Source organism: Rhineura floridana, chromosome 10, assembly GCF_030035675.1.
Source record: "Rhineura floridana isolate rRhiFlo1 chromosome 10, rRhiFlo1.hap2, whole genome shotgun sequence".
Classification (NCBI taxonomy): domain Eukaryota; kingdom Metazoa; phylum Chordata; class Lepidosauria; order Squamata; family Rhineuridae; genus Rhineura; species Rhineura floridana.
This window is the reverse complement of record NC_084489.1, coordinates 55,528,300-55,548,816: the sequence shown is the minus strand read 5'-3', so window position 1 is coordinate 55,548,816 and position 20,517 is coordinate 55,528,300. Positions and strand designations below refer to the sequence as shown.

The window sequence follows — 20,517 nt, the reverse complement described above, 5'->3', positions numbered from 1 at the left end:
CAATAATTTTTCGGCTCTCTAATACTCCTTCAGCACGACATTCTAGAAAAATAGTAAGTGCACAGCCTACTCTGCTTGCCTTCATGTCTTATTAAAAAATCCCACAAGACCCTTTCAGTATTTTTAGATTGGGTGGGTTTCTCCCATTTGTGTGATTTTTACTCTCAAAATATGCCCCTAACAGAACCACAATTGGCAGCTCACCTGTGAGCCTTTAATCTCGACTGGCTTTGGTTAGATGTGTTAGTGGCTTTATTGCATTGCTGGAAGTGAACCATTGGGGTATTAAATCACTTAGACTACTGTTCTTCAACCTTGAGTCTCCAGATGTTCTTGGGTTATAATTCGCATCATCCCCAGCCATTTTAGCCGCTGGTGAAGGGATCATGGGAGTCGTAGTTCAACAACATCTGATGACCCAAAGTTGAAGAACACTGACTTACACCTTTTTAGAAATTAGTGTTACAATCCTTAGATAATTACAAAGGCTTAGTTTCCAAGTTGTATTTTTTATTGTTAAATGTACAGTTTTCTCATTTTGGAGACCAGTTGTGGATTGGATATTGATCCGACCTGTTGGAATAAGGTCTGACTCTCTCACCACTTCCTCTCTGTCTCCACCAGCATCTGAGAGAATTGGTTGAAGATAGCCCATTGGTGGTATTTAACCCCGGTTCAGTTGTTCACTGTGATATGATTGGGATCTCCTCTTTGTTGTTGTTCATGAGTTTGGGGCTTTGGTAGTCAAATGATAAATTTAATTATTGGCCGGGAGGTGTATTTAGACCCCAGATTGTGTTTACTCTCTTTGTTTGCTAATCGAAATTCTGATTTACCGTGTAAGACGTTGGTCACCCACCTATCGACTGCCACAAGTTTGTTGGTGGCTCAGAGTTGGAAAGATGCCTCAACCTGCCAGTTGCATAATTGGTTCAGAAAGTCTCTTGTAGCTATTTCTCAGAAGCTGACCAACCAGCTGCGGATCGCCAGAAGTGAAGCAGGTTCTATGGACTTTGTAGCCACTTGTTGGCTTTTTGTGACTTACATGACCAGATAATCACATGGATGGACTATCCCCACAAAAATATTATTTTATTTGGCGCTCCTGATGATGTTTATGTTGTTATACCTATTGGATGAGTACTTTTCCCCCTCTTTCCTGATGTACTCTATACTTCTTGAAAAAAAATCTCTCCTCTGTTGAATGGTTGTATCAAAACCATTGACACAACCACAAGAACTTGTGTCACATACTCATTTTATATCATTTTCTTGTTTTTAGTTATGCCTGGACAATGGAGATATTCATAATTCTGAACTTCTGTTTGGTTTCATTAAGTAGAAAATGAGTATATGGCAACAAAAATAGAAGTAAACTTTTAAGAATGTGTCTTGCTAACAGTACTGTTACTTGGATAGAGCAAGCTGCTTTAAGTACACCCAGTGGTTTTGGTGTGCCTAGTTGGAATTCTTGGACCCCCATACCATATCATAATCTGCTTTTTAGAATTCACTAGATATCAAAAGAAAAACTCCATGGTTTTTTGTGTGAGTGGGTGCCTCTTTAAGAAACACAAGCCCAAACCAACCTTATGCGTGCAGAACATGGAAGTGTCAACATGGATATCTTAATATGGATAATCCATTTTAAAAATGCATGTGCACTTGAAGAATCACTATAAGAAGACGTTCTATAAGTATCAAATGCTTTGGAATTGATCCTAGTATCTCCAACAGTTGGAGGTCGCTGATTCATACGGTTGCCGTAAGTCGTAGTCGACTTGAAGGCACTTAACAACAACAACAACATCTCCATCAGTAGCCAGCCAGATCCCTAAGGTAGATAACAATAAATGTTCTAAAATATATAAAGTGCATTCCCTATTACAGGACCTCAGTTTTTTTCTGTGGTCTGCAGAAAAGTAATTGAAAAATTGTTGGCACTTTTAGTGTATTCAAGCAGCACAACTTCTAGTTTGGCTATTTTGAAGATTTGTGCAAGAATGTCTATTTTGGTCTAAAAATAATGTTTTTTTATTGGACTGGCATCATGAACACAGAAATGAAAACTTCCTTTATTAGTAGCCTTCATTTCTTAGGGACATCTCTGTTCTAATTATTTTTATATTATTTATCTCATTTTCAATCTGAAAGTAATGAATTTCCCTATGGTTTACCTGCAGAAAAATAATTGCAGGTCAGATTTCCTGCCTTTCATCACATGTGTATGAAGCCCATGTATTGTAGTAACTGAAATGATTCTGAATGTTAACAAGTCATTTACTCTTTGCATACCAATCTTAGACACTTTAGACACTGTAGCTTTTAAAAAAATACAAAATATTATGCTAGCTTTCTTGGCAGTTAATTTGGTGTGCATTTTTCACAGCCTCTCAAAACAGTAACATAAATTGCTGCACTGTACCACACATACATTACTCCAATTTTTGAAATTTAGACTGCGTCTGTATACACGTGTAGTAATACAATATCATGGTCCAGTTCAGATGTCATAGGGAAGTATGATGGCTTGCTGTGTGGATGAGCTGCAGCAAGCCTCTTGTTCATATACCTCCCTTCATGCACTAGATGAGAATATCAGAAGCATCTGCATACATTTTTAAACAAAACAGGTCTCTTGGAGGTCCGCAGTTGAGGAACTGATTTATTCAAAATCAGAAGTGAAAGCTTCCGATCTTCTGTGCAAAAGAAGAGGGAAGAGGGCTGTGGCTTCCTGTTACCTCTAAACTAGGCCAGTGTGTATATATGTAGGAGTATTTTCTCTTAAAATCAGAAGCATAGTTACATTGTAAGAAAAGGTGAAAGTGTTCCAAATGTTAGTTCTACAATGTAGAAGGGTGGGATGTACATTCATTAGGGTTCCCAGTCAGAAGCATCCCAAAGCCTGAGATTTCAGGGGTGGGCCCTAGTGATGTCATGGGGGCAGGTCATAGTGATGCCATGGGGATCGGCAGTAGTGATGCCACAGGGGCAGGCCTAATTGATGTCATAGGTGCAGGCCCAAGTGATGTCATTATGCATGATACATTAAGCATCAACCACAGGTGCTTGGAGCATACAATTCAAACAAAAACATTTCTCTGATTGGAAATTAAGATAGAAATCTTAGCTGAAAGATAGAGTCTGGGTAGGGAACATTTAATCTAGCCTACTTGTTTCTGGGAAGAAGGATTTAAGTGCCCTCAGGCCAGCCCAGTCACCAGAAGGCCACTAGAAAGAAGCCTAGTGTTGTGGAGATGTTAGCACTCAGGAGTAAAATGGATGCCCCTGAACGTGGCAATTCTAAACACACTTACTAAGCCCCATAGAACTCTAGGACTTACTTCTGAGTAGATATGGTTTGGATTGTGCTGTTGGTAAAGCTTAACTAGGGATCCTCTGCAAAGATACCCATATCCAAGCAGGATTGGCAAACCCCTGCCTGTACCTTTCAACATGGCTGCTCCAAACATCTTTACAGATTTGACCCTTCACTTCCGAAAGAGGTCTGAGAAATGAATAAGAGTAAGAAGATTCTCTACCCTTTTCTGGCTACCTTGTGGGCTGCTATAAACTCACTTTGACAGCAAATGCAATTCCAGTGAGTAATAATTGACAGAGAGAAAACACTCATGGTTTAATCTACCTTCATAAGACAGTCGCTTGGGAACAACAACAATTGAAGCCACGCTTCCCAGTATATGAATTCTCTTTTGCCACTATTGGGCAAGAAACAAACCGTCATGCAACCAACAAGGTGCATTATCAGTGGGTTTAGGAGGGTTGAGCTGAGCACATGGAACCACTGTTGTTGCTTCTATGGATGTAAGGGAGCGAGACTATAGGTAAATAAAACGCAAACAGAAAAATAAAAATAAAAGACAGTGATGATTTCCTAAATGCAATACCATACACGCAACAGCAAGATTCCTATGACTAAGGCAGAAAACTCAGCATCCCACAACCAGTCAGGATTCCTAACCAAAAACCAAATCTAAAAAAATCCTTGCAGCCAGTCAGCCAAGGTCAAAGAAATCCCCATGCAGCACAACCTGACCTGGGTGCTGCAGTTAGTGCAGAATGCTGTGGCACGATTGCTGACAAGAGTGAGACCCTATCAGCACAAAATACCTCTGCTCAGAAATCTGCACTGGTTGCTGATTTGCTACCAGGCCAAGTTCAAGGTGTGCTTTCCATGCTATAGGTGCCACATGGTACTTGTTCTGCTCTTGTAAGAAATCAGTCCTTTAGTGTGGCAGCACCTATGCTTTGGAACTCCCTGCCTATTGACAGTAGGCAGACACCTTCATTGTACTCCTTTCAGCACCTGCTAAAAATATTCTTGTTTAGGCAAGGCTATCCTGGCATGTAGAAGCTATTGTGTTTTTTATCTCACTTATTGTGAATTTTTAACTCATTGTTGGTTTTATTATTTTGAATATTTTTAAATACCTGTCTTTAACTGTTTTTACCAATAATTATATTGTTCTAATTCCTTCTGTAAACCCCCTTTAGTTTGTTTACAATAAAGTGGTATATAAATGTTGTAAATAAAATACATAAATAAATTTTGGAGTCACTGTGGCTCTTGGGTCTCTTTCCGCTTTTAGAAACAAAGGAATTTACCTTATACTGAGTCAGGCCATTTGATACCATCTAGCTCAGTACTGATGACATGGACTAGTATTGGCTCTCCAGGATTCCAGGCAATAGTTTTTTCCAGAAATTGAATTTTGAACCTTTGCATGCAAAGCATATGCGCTACCACTGAGCTACAGCCCTTCCCCTGTTTAAAAAGTATCTTTTAAAATTGGTGTTTTCAATTCACTAATGAATGCATATCATACCTAGGGCAGATCCACACTATTCACTTAAAGCAGATTCAACACACATTTGAAGCACAGGAATCAACCACAGAATCATGGGAACTGTAGTTTGTTAAGGGTTGTGGGAACTATAACTGTGAGAGGGAAACTACACTTCCCAGGATTCTTTAGGGGAAGTCATGTGCTTTAAATGAAGAAATATTTATATAAGCATCACTGTCAAAGATGTTTATTATGTACACAACCTGTAAAGATATTTGTAGTGCAATCCTATGTTACTCAAAAGCAAGTCCCAATCTGTTCAATGGGGCTTACTCAAACAGGGAAGTGTGCACAGAACTGCAGCCTCAAGAGATAAGGAACACTCACCCAACCCAAAATTTGGAATTATGCCACTTTAAGCTGTTTTGCAACTGTTTATACTTGTTATGGTTATTGGATTTTAAAGGGATTTATTTCTTGTGAGCTGCCTTGGTTTCCAATCTGCAATCCTACCTCACAGGGTTGTTGGGAAGACTACACACACACACATAGGAGATGTAAAAATACATAGACCCCGTATAATAGTTTATTGTCAAAATGAGTTGGTCATGGCAGAACATTAAAAAAAAATCAGTATTAATTTCTTACATAATAAAAGCCGTGATATCTATGTAATCCTGCCTAATTGCTTAAAAAATAGAATTGGAGAGGAACAGAAAGATTACAACACAAACACGATCCTTTGCTATGTACACTCAAAAGTTCCATTAATTTACAGCAGAATGCTAACCATGTCTACTCAAAAGTAAGTCCTATTGAATTCAATGGGGTTTACTCTGAGTATGTGGGATTAGCATTGCAGCTTTACTCCCAGAAAAGCAAGCATTGGATTAAAGCTTCATATTGAGAAGGTTTTGAAAACACTGCCATCTTCAACAGCCCAGGAAAATTTAAACTTGTTTGACTTATGAAAGAAGAGGAAAAAAGAGTTTTGGTACTGCTGAAAGCTATATACTTACTCAGTTTATGTGATTTTCAGATAAACAGGAAAAAACAATAGTTTTCTACCTTTGCAGTGGAGTCTAGGTACTGCCTGGAGGCCCAGAAATCCCTTGTCAATCACAACCCTGACTTCACTTATTGGCTACAAACTTGAACGGGTGGGGTTAGAGCAGCCAGCTAAGAGATCATTTCTCGGACGTTGCGGTAGCAGATATTTTTGTGTATATCGTGAGGACCAGACTACATAGAAACCTAATCTTTTAAAGAAATGAAAGCTGAGAGTCTGGAGATTAAGCTGACTTGCCCAGAGAACAGGAGATAACCCCCAAAAGCTGGAGTATCTGGCCAAAAACCAGACGTCTGGCAACCCTAACATTAATGAAAGGCCACTCAGTCTTGAAAACTTTGTTTGAAGGGTAAGACTTTCTGTTTCTTGGTCAAGAAAAGCCGAAGCAGCATTCCAACCAGCACAGAATTCATTTGGGGAGTGTCAAATTCCACCATGATTTTTATTATTTCACTGTGAAAGTTTGAGAGCTGTTTTTGTAAGCTCATTTCCTACAAATAATTCAAATCAGATATATTTTTTTAAAAAATTGAATCCTGCAGCTAAGAATTAGCCGGTTGTTGTTGTTATGTGCCTTCAAGTCAGTTACGATTTATGGCAACCCTGTGAATCAGTGACCTCCAAGAGCATCTGTCATGAACCACCCTGTTCAGATCTTGTCAGTTCAGGTCTGTGGCTTCCTTTATGGAATCAATCCATCTCTTGTTTGGCCTTCCTCTTTTTCTACTCCCTTCTGTTTTCCCCAGCATTATTGTCTTTTCTTGTGAATCATGTCTTCTCATTATGTGTGCAAAGTATGATAACCCTAGTTTCATCATTTTAGCTTCTAGTGACAGTTCTGGTTTAATTTGTTCTAACACCCAATTATTGGTCTTTTTTGCAGTCCATGGTATCCGTAAAGCTCTCCTCCAACACCACATTTCAAATGAGTTGATTTTTCTCTTATCCGCTTTTTTCACTGTTCAACTTTCACATCCATACATAGAGATTGGGAATACCATGGTCTGAATGATCCTGACTTTAGTGCTCAGTTCATATCATATGTTGTAAGCTGCCTTGATACATTTTTATGAAAAGCGGAGCTTATAAATACTTAAAAAATAAACATCAATATTTATTGACCTATAAGATTTATTACTCACCCTTCATCCCAAGGTTACAAGGTGAAATTCATGCACTTTGTCCTTTATTGTCTCGTAGATTACCAGGATAAAGAGGTGTGGTAAAATAAAAATATAATAAAATCCTACCAAAAGGATAATAAGGATGATACAATTATCAATTCTTAAAGCTCTGCAGAATTAGATAAGAACAATTACCCTTCTTAAATATCTGAAGGAAACTCCAGCAGGTCTTCCTAAGGAAAGAGTTGCACAGAATGTTAAACAGTCCACAAAAAAATTACCTTAGGTCCATCAGTTTGACTTCTGGTGGTAAAGAAATATGGAGCAGGGATTCATTTGATTTGAAAAAATGGAGAGGCTGATACAGCATGAACTGGAACCAAAAATAATTAGATCCTAGTATGTTCCACTAGGCCGGACTGGCCAGTCCTTACAGATCGATCTCTACAGTCCTAGCTATAGTGTGCCAGAAACAGACGTTAGGTCTTTGGGAATAGAACTCAAGCTGCAAGTCAAGTTATCCTCTTCAGGGGAGGCTGCTTGCATGTATATGAACAGTTCCGGTAGTTTTTAGTATCTTCTAAAACAAAAGGAAAATTATTACTGTTGTGGGATTTTTCATTGCATGGGTTGAATTTTGATTTGGTGTATACTTACAAAAATTCTTAGATCTCTGTCATGAACATTATCCCTTAACTATACTGCCTAAGTAATATCGGTTCTTGAGAAATGGATAGGTTAATAATCAATTTGGAAATTAACAACCAGTCATAAGTAATTATGCTTGAAATTACTGAAAAGCAGTGAGGTGAAATTACCAAAAGAGTGCTCCGAACAAGCGAGTAATTCATTAACATTTATTATACATCTTTTAAAATTTAAATTAAAAGAAGCCTTTTAATATTTTAAATATGTATGTGAAAATACATATGAAATATTTTTCCAAGTAACAGTTTTTCAATAAATTTTGCAATTCTACTGAATGCATTAATGGAAGGTTTACTAATATGCCTACTTGTTTTATTGTATCATAAGTAACAAACTGGTACACAAAAGAAGGAGGGTATATTGTGTTTCCTGAAATTTCTCTAATGTATATTCATATATAACTCTGCAAAGATTATTGATACATAGCAGCAATATATATATTGTTCTTATTTTGAGAACCATAGGAGAAAGTAAATTGTCTTTGATAAACAGAAATTTGGAAGATATTTAATATTAACTAGACAGAATAAATTTCTTTAGTGTTATCTGTATGTATTTAACTAATTTCCAACATGTGTAGAAAGCAAAATAAAGTATTTTATACTGGTGTGACACATGTGGTTCAGTGCACCTTCTGTGTTCATGGATAGTCTTTTAAAACATGATCACATTGAGTGCATGCAGGTGAAAAACTTACATTGACACATAACTTTTTAAGAGCAATGTCAGCAAACAAGATTCAGCAGAAATCTGGGATCCATTCTGGAAATGTTCATAATTATATCCATATATACTATCTGAATGTTGGAAGTCACTTTTAAAAGCCAGTTTTTGTAACAAAAGATGGTGTGTGACTGGGTTTTCCACAAATTACAGTGGATATGCTAAACAGGATTATTTGGCATTTGATGTAGTTGATAAGTTGCAGTTTTCCATTATTCTTCAGAGGACAGGCAGGTGCAGAAAAGGGTAGGATAATGTTATGCTAAATTAAGTCTGTCTCCTTCAGATGGCATTGAGAATTGATTTTTTAAATAAGCTGTTCTGGTGATCAGACACTAACTATATCATCAGGATATTACCCTGTATCTTATCTCTTCCATGTAGACATTAAAGAACTCTGCATGAACATAAACCTTAAATAAAAATACTCCTTCCAATTATTAAGCATTATTTGCTGCATGAACCATCCTTATACAAGAGTATAGCGAGACAATGTTCATTGGGTGGGCAGAGACAAAAATTTGGAGGGCAGAAGGGTTGGGGCATCGGTCACTATAGAAAAGGTTTCTGGGGGAAAAGGTTTTCATTGGTAATGCCAAAATAAACCCCAATTTATGCATTATAATTAGGAATTATGACTTGTGAAGTTTATTAATTTAAAATACAATATTTTCCACATGCAAAATAGTTGTGTAAACTAAGTAACAGTGACTCTGAAGTAAATATACAGTGCCTTGCAAAAGTAATCAGATTCCTGACCAATGCTCTCATATTACTGAATTACAAATGGTACATTGTAATTTTGTTCTATATGATATTTTAATTTGAAAGAAAGACTTGGTGAGGTAGCATATCTTGGATTTAAGATTTTCATGAGTTGGTAAATTAATGCCCAAAGAATGTATCCTTTCTACCGGAGACTGGCTGTTAGGTGCTCCCCTCTGTCATATATACCAAAACTTACATACCCAGAAGGCTGAAGTAATTGCTTGACAAGATTGAACAGAGGTTTAAAGATGTTCTTAAAGCTAATCTAAAAAAATGTAACATGAGCATTGAGAACTGGAAAGCTTTGGCCCATGAGCGTCCCAATTGGAGGTCGGCCATTATCAAAGGCGCTATGGACTGTGAAGAAGCATGACCGACGAGGACCAGTCGGTCTTCGCATATAACACCTGTCCTGGCGCGTCTGCACTGGCTTCCTATTTGCTTCCGGGCGAGATTCAAGGTGCTGGTTTTGACCTATAAAGCCTTACACGGCGTGGGACCTCAGTACCTTGTGGAACGCCTCTCTCGCTATGAACCTACCTGCTCACTTCGTTCAGAATCTAAGGCCCTCCTCCGGGTACCAACCCATCGGGAAGCCCGGAGGGTGGTTACGAGATCTAGGGCCTTTTCTGTGGTGGCCCCTGAGTTGTGGAACAGCCTCCCCGAAGAGGTACGCCTGGCGCCTACACTTCCATCTTTTCGGCGCCAGGTAAAGACCTTTTTATGCTCCCAGGCATTTTAATCTTCTTAATCTTTTTTAATCTTTTAATTTGTATTTTTAATTTTTGTAGTATTTATTTTGTTTTTGCTGTGCTTTTTGTTGTTTGTTTGTATATGTTTTTGTATTTTTATTATGATATATTGTATTTTATCTTGTTTGTTCACCGCCCTGAGAGCTATTTTGCTAAGGGCGGTATATAAATTGAAATAATAAAATAAATAAATAAATAAATGAGTACAAGGCGAAAGGGACAAACGAGCTAAGTGGAAGGCACGTCAAGCAAATTCTCATCGTGACCATCTTCCATTTGGAAACCTATGTTCTCACTGTGAGAAGCTGTGTGGATCCAGAATTGGCCTCCACAGTCACTTATGGACCCACTGTTAACGACCTTATCTTGGAAGATAATCTTGCTTGGCCACGAGTGATTTCCAATGAAAAAATGAAGTACATATGCAGTCTCCTCAGACCAAGTTTTACTTTTGAAATTAGATACAGAAAATGTTAATGAAATAAGACCTATGGTGTGAAAATATACCTTATAAACATGACTTCTGTCTATCAAGGACCTTAATATTTCATTGCTGAGTTAGTCCTCAGGCTGCAGCTGATGTTACAGTCACAGTTCTAAATGGATGGACCTGAAATATTAGGGATTAGTCAAAAAGAGCCACTAGTGACTGTAGCATTAGTAGTGCTCCTTTTTAGTGTAATGCTCCTGAGGTTTCTGTACTGTCAGCCCAAGGTTCTTTACATCTTGAAGTGGAGCCCAAATGGCATATTCCCTCCCCTAAAAACAACCACCACCACCCTAGGGCCATCAAACATCTTGCTGCACCATTCAGAACCAAGTCCTGCCTTAGTCTATCCCCTATCTCACGATACTGCCTGAAGCAGGTTGCTTCACCTTGCTGTGTGGCGGAGTCAGTCCTGGTCTCAGCAGTGGTTCATAGTGGTTCAAATGGAGGCATCTTGCTTCTTTTGCTCAGTCTTTTGCCTTATTCAAAAAGATTACTCATCACTATTTTGAACACACACACACACACATACAGAGAGAGAGAGAGAGAGAGAGAGAGAGAGGAATTGAATTTAGCAAACTAAGTTTCCTAAATCAGAAAATAGGTCTCTTCATTCTGAGCCCAGTTCTGAGCTCAGTTTGGGAGTATGATGGCATCTGAATTCTGCCTCTGCACACACCTTAACTTGCTGCTGCAGCTGTTTCAGTGACAGGGTAGTCTCAATTTTATCTTTTAATCTTCTCCAAAGCTGTCTGAGTTGTCTGCATGTTTTGCTGCTCTGGAACTCCTTCAGTCCTCCTTTCTCTCATCAGTGGAACATCCTAGTTATTTTCAATGTTTCCCATAAAAATCAGCTGTGCTGGAGGCATCCTAATCTATCCTTTGCCTTTGCCTTTATTATCTAACTACTCCTTAGGTGCTGGCAATTAGGAGCTTATCTTGACAAGGCATGCCAGCAGTGGCTCAGTTGAATTCAGTTCAACTTCCTTATTATTTCTCATTGATGACCACACAGAAAGAAGGCAAGGTACAAACTGTGGGCAACTTCATGAAATGAATGAAAAATTAAAATTTGGCAACAGCATAATTCACATTGCATTGAAGTTAACATTAACATGGGAATTACAATGGGTACGGTGGTATCTTCTGTTTTCTGTATATCACCTAACATAATATTGTACAATATTAGTGCTATATAAATATTTAGTTAATAGTATTCCAGCAAACAGGATGTTTTGCTCATTTGCCCTTAATGTGTAGTTTCCTTTGTTTGCCACATGTCTTCAGACTGATGTCTTGAAGCAATAAATTAATAAATTATAAGTGTCACACAGTTGTAACTATTCCAACCTGTTTAAATGTAGAAGCTATTTTACAGATTTGCTTTGCAGTACTACAGGGTATGTCACATATGGATTCCATTGTGCAAGTGGAGTTGGTTTTTATTGGAGATGGTTAAACTGCTTTGTGGATGAAGTTCATCAAAAAGTGGTGTATATATAAATAAATAAAATGCAACGTATTATCCTCTCAGTCCATGGAAACTACAGTGATGCCAAAAATCCAGAGACAACCTGCCTGGCTCGGAGGTCAGAAAACTATTTTTAGAATGTATACTCTAAAATTAAAGTTTTGTAATACCCAGTTTTGTGTAATCTTTTCAAAATAGCTTCTGTCAAAAATGCCATCTCAAGGGTTTTTTCCTCCTAATTTATTTCTTTACTTGTTGCTGTTGTATTTTCTTCGTATATTGTTAATTTCTGAAAGAAACCTTTGTGTGTACTTGCAGAGGAAAAAGGAAGTTTAATTAAATCTTGAGCTTCCGTAAAATGACATTTCAGTTCTTTCATGTCACCCTTTAGACTTTTCCATAATCAGATTTCACAGTTTCATACAGGTGCTGTGTTGGTAGCTAATTAGAAACTATTTAATGTCAGTATATTGATTCTGAGATTTTTTAGTAACGTAATATTCCCACACAAATAAAAGGGTATCGCTGTCTGCAAATATCTTAACTGCTGGGTGAAGTGTAATTTTTGTGTTATGTCTATGATATGTTACACTAAAACTTTAAACCATTATTGTGTCATGTCATGTGAACATAATTGTGATTAACCAAACAGAGGTTTTTATTGGGATCCAGAGCAAGCTTGAGTGAAGTTCTGTTTGTTGCTTTCAAAACTATCTGATAGATAGATAGATAGATAGATAGATAGATAGATAGATAGATAGATAGATAGATAGATAGACAGACAGACAGACAGACAGACAGACAGACAGACAGACAGACAGAGACACACACACACACACACACACACACAATTTTTTTTTTACCAAAGAGCAGCCTTAATCTCTGTCATGCTGAGGTAACCACTGTGAAATCAGTGACAAAACAAAACAAAACCCCACCATTTTGCGAGTATACAAGGATGATTGATATAGCTTTTTGACAAGTGACTTACATATGAGACTTGACATTCTAAAAAAATATAAAGGGTACATTGAATTCCTAGATATCTGAGAACATATCTAATATCATAGCCTATCCTGAAAAGTAAATAAGTTAAAATATACTCTGTTGTCACATTTTTTTAAAAAACTTTTGTGTAAAATATTTCAGAGTAAAAGCCTTTGGGAGTTATATATTGTTGATATCCTTTTTCACTTTATTTCCTTTTTTTTTGTCTTAGCACTGTGTTGTTATACTTCCCTCTTCCCCATATGCTACTGTTTTCTTTAATTAGTGAAGATATTCTTTCTTCAGGCTACCATCTATTCTCTAAGGCCATATGGGTAAACAATATAATTGTGGCTTGATAGGGATTGACTCTTCTGTTTGTAGTTACTGTTACAGTTTGTTAAAGCAGGTGAATGAAGTGAAATAAGTGTTTATTACCTATACATATTAAATGTTTAAAAATAAATTCTGGTGTTTGAATCATACCTACAGCAAAACTGCCAAGGAATTGTTTGAGCCATATGCAGACACTATGCTATTTGTGAAGGAAGCCAGTGCACTTCATAAAAGTATTAATAAAGATAATGTTTTTTCCCTCTCTTTCAGTTATTTTTATTTCAATTGCTGCGAGGACTTTCGTACATCCACCAGCGTTACATTTTGCACAGGGACCTGAAACCCCAAAATCTTCTGATCAGTGACACTGGGGAGTTGAAGCTGGCAGATTTTGGTAGGAAAGCCATTAACTAAAAGATTATTTTATAAACTATGTGGGAAATGTTGAGAGATGGTTTCAGCGATTTTTCTCTTAGTCACAAGCTGACTCTGGTTACCTTGATGGCTGATAAAATGAAATGGATAGAAATACTTTGTACTCTATTAAATGACAAAAGGTAATCAAAAGATGGAAATATCATTCACATTCAACCCACCTTGATGCTGGGTAGAAAGTCTGAAACCCTAGAGTTTACAACTGGGGTCATTCTTACTTATGATCACAAGATTTAATTTGAAGGAAATGATTTGTTATAGCAAATAAGTAATATTTTCACTACAGTTATGGGTTCAGGAAAATAATGAAGCATTTTAGGCATAGTTAGGATGTTGCTTGGTTACATCTTAATTGTGAGGCTCATTTTCTTCAGCAATATACATTCAAAGAAATGGGTTGTGTTTTCTTTTTACATTGTGTTTAATGAAAATCTGTGATCAGACACATATAGTGAAAAGATGACACATGTTTTCTTTGAAGATATATACTTTCCTTGTGAAATTTTGAAACTGAAAACCAGATGAATTGAATTTTCTTTCTGAAAACCATGGTAAATTTACAAACTACCAGATAAAGGTATATGGGGTCATGACTCCACATTGACATAATAAGAAATACAAATCCGTCTTTTCCAAAGTTTTAATATTACAAAGTTACATGCAAAAATCACTCTTCCACCAAAGACATAAAATGATTGTGCCACTCTTGGAGTATATTGCTCTCAGGTTGCTACTTTTTCTTGAACAAGGTTTCTTGTAATGGTATTATGGTACACACACAAGAAATAGAAATGTAAATGTAGGTGGTTCATATTTCTCACTGCAGATAGGATGTCAGTAAAGAATCTGCCTTTCTCATAGAGTAAGCTTATTTTGCCCGTGTAAATTAATATGAAATTCCTAAAGACCTTACAATCCCAGAAGAGAATACCTTTAGATTTGGTTTCATAACTTTACAAAACTCAGCAGTGCAACTCCCAGTTTTAATTTAGTGTCAGACATACTTCATCTCCTCTAGGCTGAAACAAAAACAAAAACACAGAGCTTAGACCTTTGGAAAATCATTTTCCTTAGATGAAATCACTTAGTAATTCTCATGCTTGCTAGCATGTTGTGTTGTACTAATATGCCAGCTCCAAAGATGGTGTAGTTTAGGCCGTGTGGGGAGATATGTCTGGGGAACAAAGGAACTTGGGAGCCTGCGATCTATAACCACCTCTGACATGTCACCAACGCTCCCCATTTCTGGGCCCATCGAACAGTGTCTGGCAGCGCTTTCCAACAGCAAAACAAGGAAACTTCCCATGGTGGACCCCCTTGTCTACCCTCAGAGAGGGAGGTCTGGAGCATCCATTGGCCCCTCAGCTGCCCTTCCAAGAAGATTAGGATTGCTTGATAAGACATGTATTCTCCCCCCCTTTTTTTATTATGAGGAAAGTTGAAATTCTAAAGGATCTTAAAATATTGCAGGAGTTCTCCCTGCGACACAATTAAAGAAGTAAATCAAACTGATCTGGGTGTGAGTTTGATGCATATTGTTTCTCTTAGGAGGGAGAGCTCAGGTAAAGGCACTAATGAAATAGCCGCAGCCACAGTTTTCAGTGGGGCGAGAACGGACCCGGGCAGGCTAAAACGGGTGACGGGGTAACGGCGGGAGCCGCAGCCGCAAGCTCCCGCTGAGATCAGAAGAACCGCAGCCGTGGTCTTCCGAGAGCGTCACGGAGCGCTGAGAAAAGGCAGCCCAGCAAGACAAGCCGCTAGAAGGGAATTGCAGCCGCAAGTTCCCAGGGGAAGCGCAGAGTCCAAGAGAAAGGGAAAAGCGAAGGGACGAGGAGGATCCGCAGCCGCGGTCTCTCCTAGGGGTGGGGAGTAATCCAAAAGGGGAAACTGCCCGGGCAAGGGAAAAAGGCTCCCCAAGAGAATTCCCCAAATTTCGGAAACAGTTAAACGCAGTTAAACACAATACGGAGGGAAGGAGGACACTTGGAGACACACAAGAGACAATACCTCCGCGCCCTGTCAAACAAACACACAAACAAACACCAAAAGAACTTATCTAATCGCTAGCTATATAGATCTCAATCTTGTTCGTACGAAAGGCAAGAATGAACTGGAGAGTGGGAGGGGCCTGACGCCCCTAGTCTTGACTTCAAAGACATTCTTGCCTTCGCACGATAGGTGGAGCTAAAACCCGCTGTGATGGCCGGACTCATAGGGAAAATGCCCTTTTGTTTTAAGTTACCAATCACACAGTGAAATTTGAGTTGCAGAACTAACTTCCTTTAACCTTTCTTCATAGTTTCTTTACTTGATTGTTTATACATTTAAAGCCTTCAGTGCTTTAGAATAAAGTTATTTTGGATCATATTGGAGTGAGAATTGGAAAATTTTTAAAGCTCTTATATGGATAGGGCATGATGGAATTTTGCAATAGAGGAATTTGCTCATTTTTGTTTCAATTTATGTATATGTAAGGGGAAGTTATTAAGTGCAACAATTACCAATGAAGTTGGTGGATTTTTAACAATAGATTACAAAAAAATTAACTCTTACAAGCTTCCTCGCTAGTAAATTTTGCAGTGTATATTTTCATAATACAATATGGTGTGTTCTTATGAAACAACTTTAACAAACCACCCCAATGTTTTTTCTAGTATAGACATGTTGCAAACTCCAGTCATACCTGGCCGTGTGATGATAAAATATTTATTTATGTAAAATTTTCTATCCCACCCTTCTGGTGCCCGTGCACCACTCGGGGCAGCTTGCAACAATTTAAAATCACAATACATAAAAATACATAAAATGCAGAACAGGTAAAGCATATAACATTAAAATCCATTTAAAAGCAACAATCACAGAAATCACAGGTAAAAAACCTGCTGGAATAAAAATGTTTTACTAGCCAGAATGAAGGCCATTAATGCTTCATGGTACAATGTATTCCTTGATATCGGTGCAGTCATGAAAAGGCCTTATCTTTTGTCATTGTTAACCATGCCTCCACCCTAGCTAAGCCATAAAGAAGGTCCTCTTCTCCTGATCTTAGTGGGCAGGATGGTATATAGGTAGCCTGGCCCCAAGCGATATATGTATTGGGTGTGTGCGTGCTTCAAATACAAATATATTAAGAAGTATATATATTTTCTATTTTAGAGCTTTCCAAGAACTGTGCAAATGTTGATAAATGCTTTTTGGTTAAGGAAAAGTTAATGTTTGGGGTCTGATTTAACATGCAGTTCGTTGGAGTTAATGGAGATGATCCTATTGAATTAACATAATGTTCAGTGTTCTTAAAAAAGGATGTAACTGTAGTTCATGAAAAAGTATTCTAGAACTACTAGACCAAATTTTTGTATATATAAAAAGATAAAATATACATTATATAAATGGAAGTATAATTATCAATACCTTGGCACAGTAATTAACCAAAATGAAGACAATAGTCAAGAAATCAGAAGAAGGCTAGGACTGGGGAGGGCAGCTATGAGAGAACTAGAAAAGGTCCTCAAATGCAAAGATGTATCACTGAACAGTAAAGTCAGGATCATTCAGACCATAGTATTCTCAATCTCTATGTATGGATGTGAAAGTTGGACAATAAAAAAGCGGATAAGAGAAAACCCCACTCATTTGAAATGTGGTGTTGGAGGAGAGCTTTGCGGATACTATGGACCTCCAAAAAATAAATAATTTGGTGTTAGAACAAATTAAACCAGAATGATCACTTGAAGCTAAAATGATGAAGGTGAGGTTATCTTACTTTGGACACATAATGAGAAGACCTGATTCACTAGAAAAGACAATAATGCTGTGAAAAACAGAAGGGAGTAGAAAAAGAGGGAGTCCAAACAAGAGATGGATTGATTGTGGCCTATTGCTGAAATAAAACACAAACACCTGAAGATGTATAGGGGGTCCAACCCGCATCACCGCCCCTCGGAGCCCTGAAACTCCGAGCGGATGAGGCACATTGGCCCCAAAGGCGGCCCGTATTCTGCCCCCGGGCCACATAGCCCTGAGCTGCAGGCCTCCGGACCGCCTATCACCCCCAAAGGTGCCTAAAGGTGTCACCTAGCTGCCCTTTCCCTTTTAACCTTTTCCCGCACTTCCCTTTTCTCGTTGACATATTAAACCTAAAAACAGACCAATCAGCCTATTAACCCCAAAGGCACCTGTGCTAACCCTTGACCCTTCCCCCCAACCACAGTGTGGAGTAGGCAAAAGAAACCTGCCAGCAAAGTGAGGCAGGCCGGCCAAAAATTCCTAGTCGGCCCCGTAGCGACCAAATGAATCACACTGCAGCAGAGGGAGGGTCGGGTGGGTGCCGCCAAAATTCAAAGGAGGGCAGGAGGCTGGCGGAGCAGCCTTAAATGGCCTTCAGCCACCCCACCTCCTTTCTGCGTGTCACAACGGCGCGCCAGCACGCTGCGTGCACACACACACCCACGATGGTGGCCTGGGCTTTGGCCGCAAACTCGCCCCTTTGCCCGGCAAGTACCGGGGACAGAACGGGATTGCGGCCTATTGCCGAAATAAAACACAAACACCATTCATTGGGTTAAATCATGGGCCACTTTATTAAACGGAATCAATTAGAATAATGAACCTGCAGAGGGGAAATCAAGTGCAGGAGCATTCTGATGATCCAGGCAAAGCCTGCTTGCAGCTATAGGGCAACCAAACCTTGCCTGAGCCAGGGGCTGCCCTGTGCCAGACCCCAGCTTAGGCCACACCCTGAAGATGTGCATTAGCGCCCCCCGGAGCCCTGAAGCTCCGGGCAGATGAGGCACGTTGGCCCCAAAGGCGGCCTGTATTCTGCCCCCAGGCCATATAGCCCTGAGCTGCAGGCCACCGGACCGCCTATCACCCCCAAAGGTGCCTAACGGTGTCACCTAGCTGCCCTTTCCCTTTTTACCTTTTCCCAGACTTCTTTGCCACAAAAGGGAGACAAGCCTCTGCTTAGTCTCCCTTTACCCCACACCCAATAAGAATCTCATGCAGACCCCTCTGCAGGTCCATCAGGAAGATGCCATCGTTGCCTCACAAACTGCATGTCCTCACATGCCTGCCACTGAGGGCCTTTCCCTCCATGTCTGACCACAGCAGATGACCAGACGCTATTGTGGCCTCAGCTGCATGTCCTCACAAGCCTGCCATTGAGGGCCTTGCCCTTCATGTCTGACCACAGCAGACAACCAGAGGCTATTGTGGCCTCAACTGCATGTCCTCACATGCTTGCCACTGAGAGCCTTGCCCTTCATGTCTGACCACAGCAGACGACCAGAGGCTATCGTGGCCTCAACTGCATGTCCTCACATGCCTGCCACTGAGGGCCTTGCCCTTGAGTAACCAAGGTCATTCCTCTGAACTAGTGCGCCCATACCTAAGACTGCTGGCCATAAGGGCAAGCTGGTGGCCACAGTATAGGATCCGGAAAAACCGCATAATAAAGAAAAAACGCATAATAAAATGAGTCTCCCCATAAACTGGGCAGTCTGCAAGCAAGGTCCATAGCACCTCGAGCTTAGCTGGGAAGGGGCACTTTCCTTGAGCAGCCTCTGCTGGGGGCTTCTTCCCACTCCTTTGAGGGGCCCTGGCACCATAGCGCCTCACATATCTTTCTGGCTTGTTGTTGTGCCTTTAATTGCAGGTTTGTATTCAGCAGTTATTAGATGGCATGGAGTTGAGCAATGTCATCTTCTAATGTCTGCAGATCAAATGACTCTTAAAAGCACAGGACTAGTGGCCTGTAAAAAAGGTGGCCATCTTATCTACAGACCAGTTTGTAAACTAGCTAAAGAGAAGATGCAAGCAAGTGTGCAGCCTGTACATGGTTACTGAAAAGAATTCCATTATGTTTAAATAATTTACTCAGAGAAATATGACTTGGACCAATTCTATGCATACTTATGAGAAAATCCCACTGAGCGTATTGTTACTACTTCCCACGGAAGGGTGCATGTGATTGAACCCATACAGCAGAATCCTAAGTATGTTTACTCAGAATATCACAGGTTAAATGGATCTTAGGACTGAGGTTTATGGGACTTAACTGATGGAAAGGTTTGTATATTTTTACCTGGGTTTTGAAGAACGTATTTGGGGAGGGGAAGCTTGACAGTGAAAAGAGGGGATGAGTTCCCTTTGCATTTTTGGAGTTGAGGTAGTTTTGGAGGTGAGGTTGCAGCACTAACTGGGATCCCTACTGGCTCCTGCAGCCTCCTTTCTGTCTCCAGCTGCCACCTGCCCTCCCCAAAAAGCCTCTGCTCTTTGTAATTACATTTCATTGCTCCAATCCAAATGGCCCCCAACTGATGGCCACCATATTTTTCTCCCCAAATGCTCTGGGACGAAACATCACCCACAGCTTTCCGCTGCTTGCGGCTGCCATTTTAATTGTGCAAGCTGTAGAGGCCACCATTATCCTTTAGAATATATCTCAGAATATTGCTACGTTATGACAGAGCATCTTTCTAGGGTATTCTGCGAAAACAAGTGTCAGCCACGGGCAGCAGGAGGGTGCGGGAGTGCAGGCAAATTTTGCCCCTCTAATCTCCTCAAGTTCTCCCTAATTGATTAACCCCCTCTCCGAACTTTCCTGGTTTGCAAAAACAGTGTGGAAGTGGAATGGCCTTTTCAGTACATCCCTTATTAAAAGCATACCCACAGATGGCTGTCCAGCTGCCTCTGGAATGCACAATAAATAGATGAATAGTGTCAGATAGCCCACTACCTCTCTAGGTAATTGGTAAATGAAAAGTAACATTTAGTTTAAACTAAAAATACACTTCAGTATCAAGAAAAGGAGTCTATTCCTGTTTCACTTTCTGTAATGGGAAAGGGGAC

At 39.5% G+C, this 20,517-nt stretch overlaps 1 protein-coding gene across 12 annotated transcripts in view; it reads left to right on the top strand.

The window, feature by feature from the left end:
* The window catches only part of CDK14 (cyclin dependent kinase 14), a 571,841-nt gene that overhangs the window by 196,204 nt on the left and 355,120 nt on the right, over positions 1-20,517 (top strand). For all 12 annotated transcript variants that reach the window (XM_061586439.1, XM_061586434.1, XM_061586445.1 and 9 more), the window contains one exon: positions 13,504-13,627. In XM_061586439.1, the coding sequence (XP_061442423.1) occupies positions 13,504-13,627 (124 nt within the window). The remainder of the gene's footprint in view (positions 1-13,503; positions 13,628-20,517) is intronic.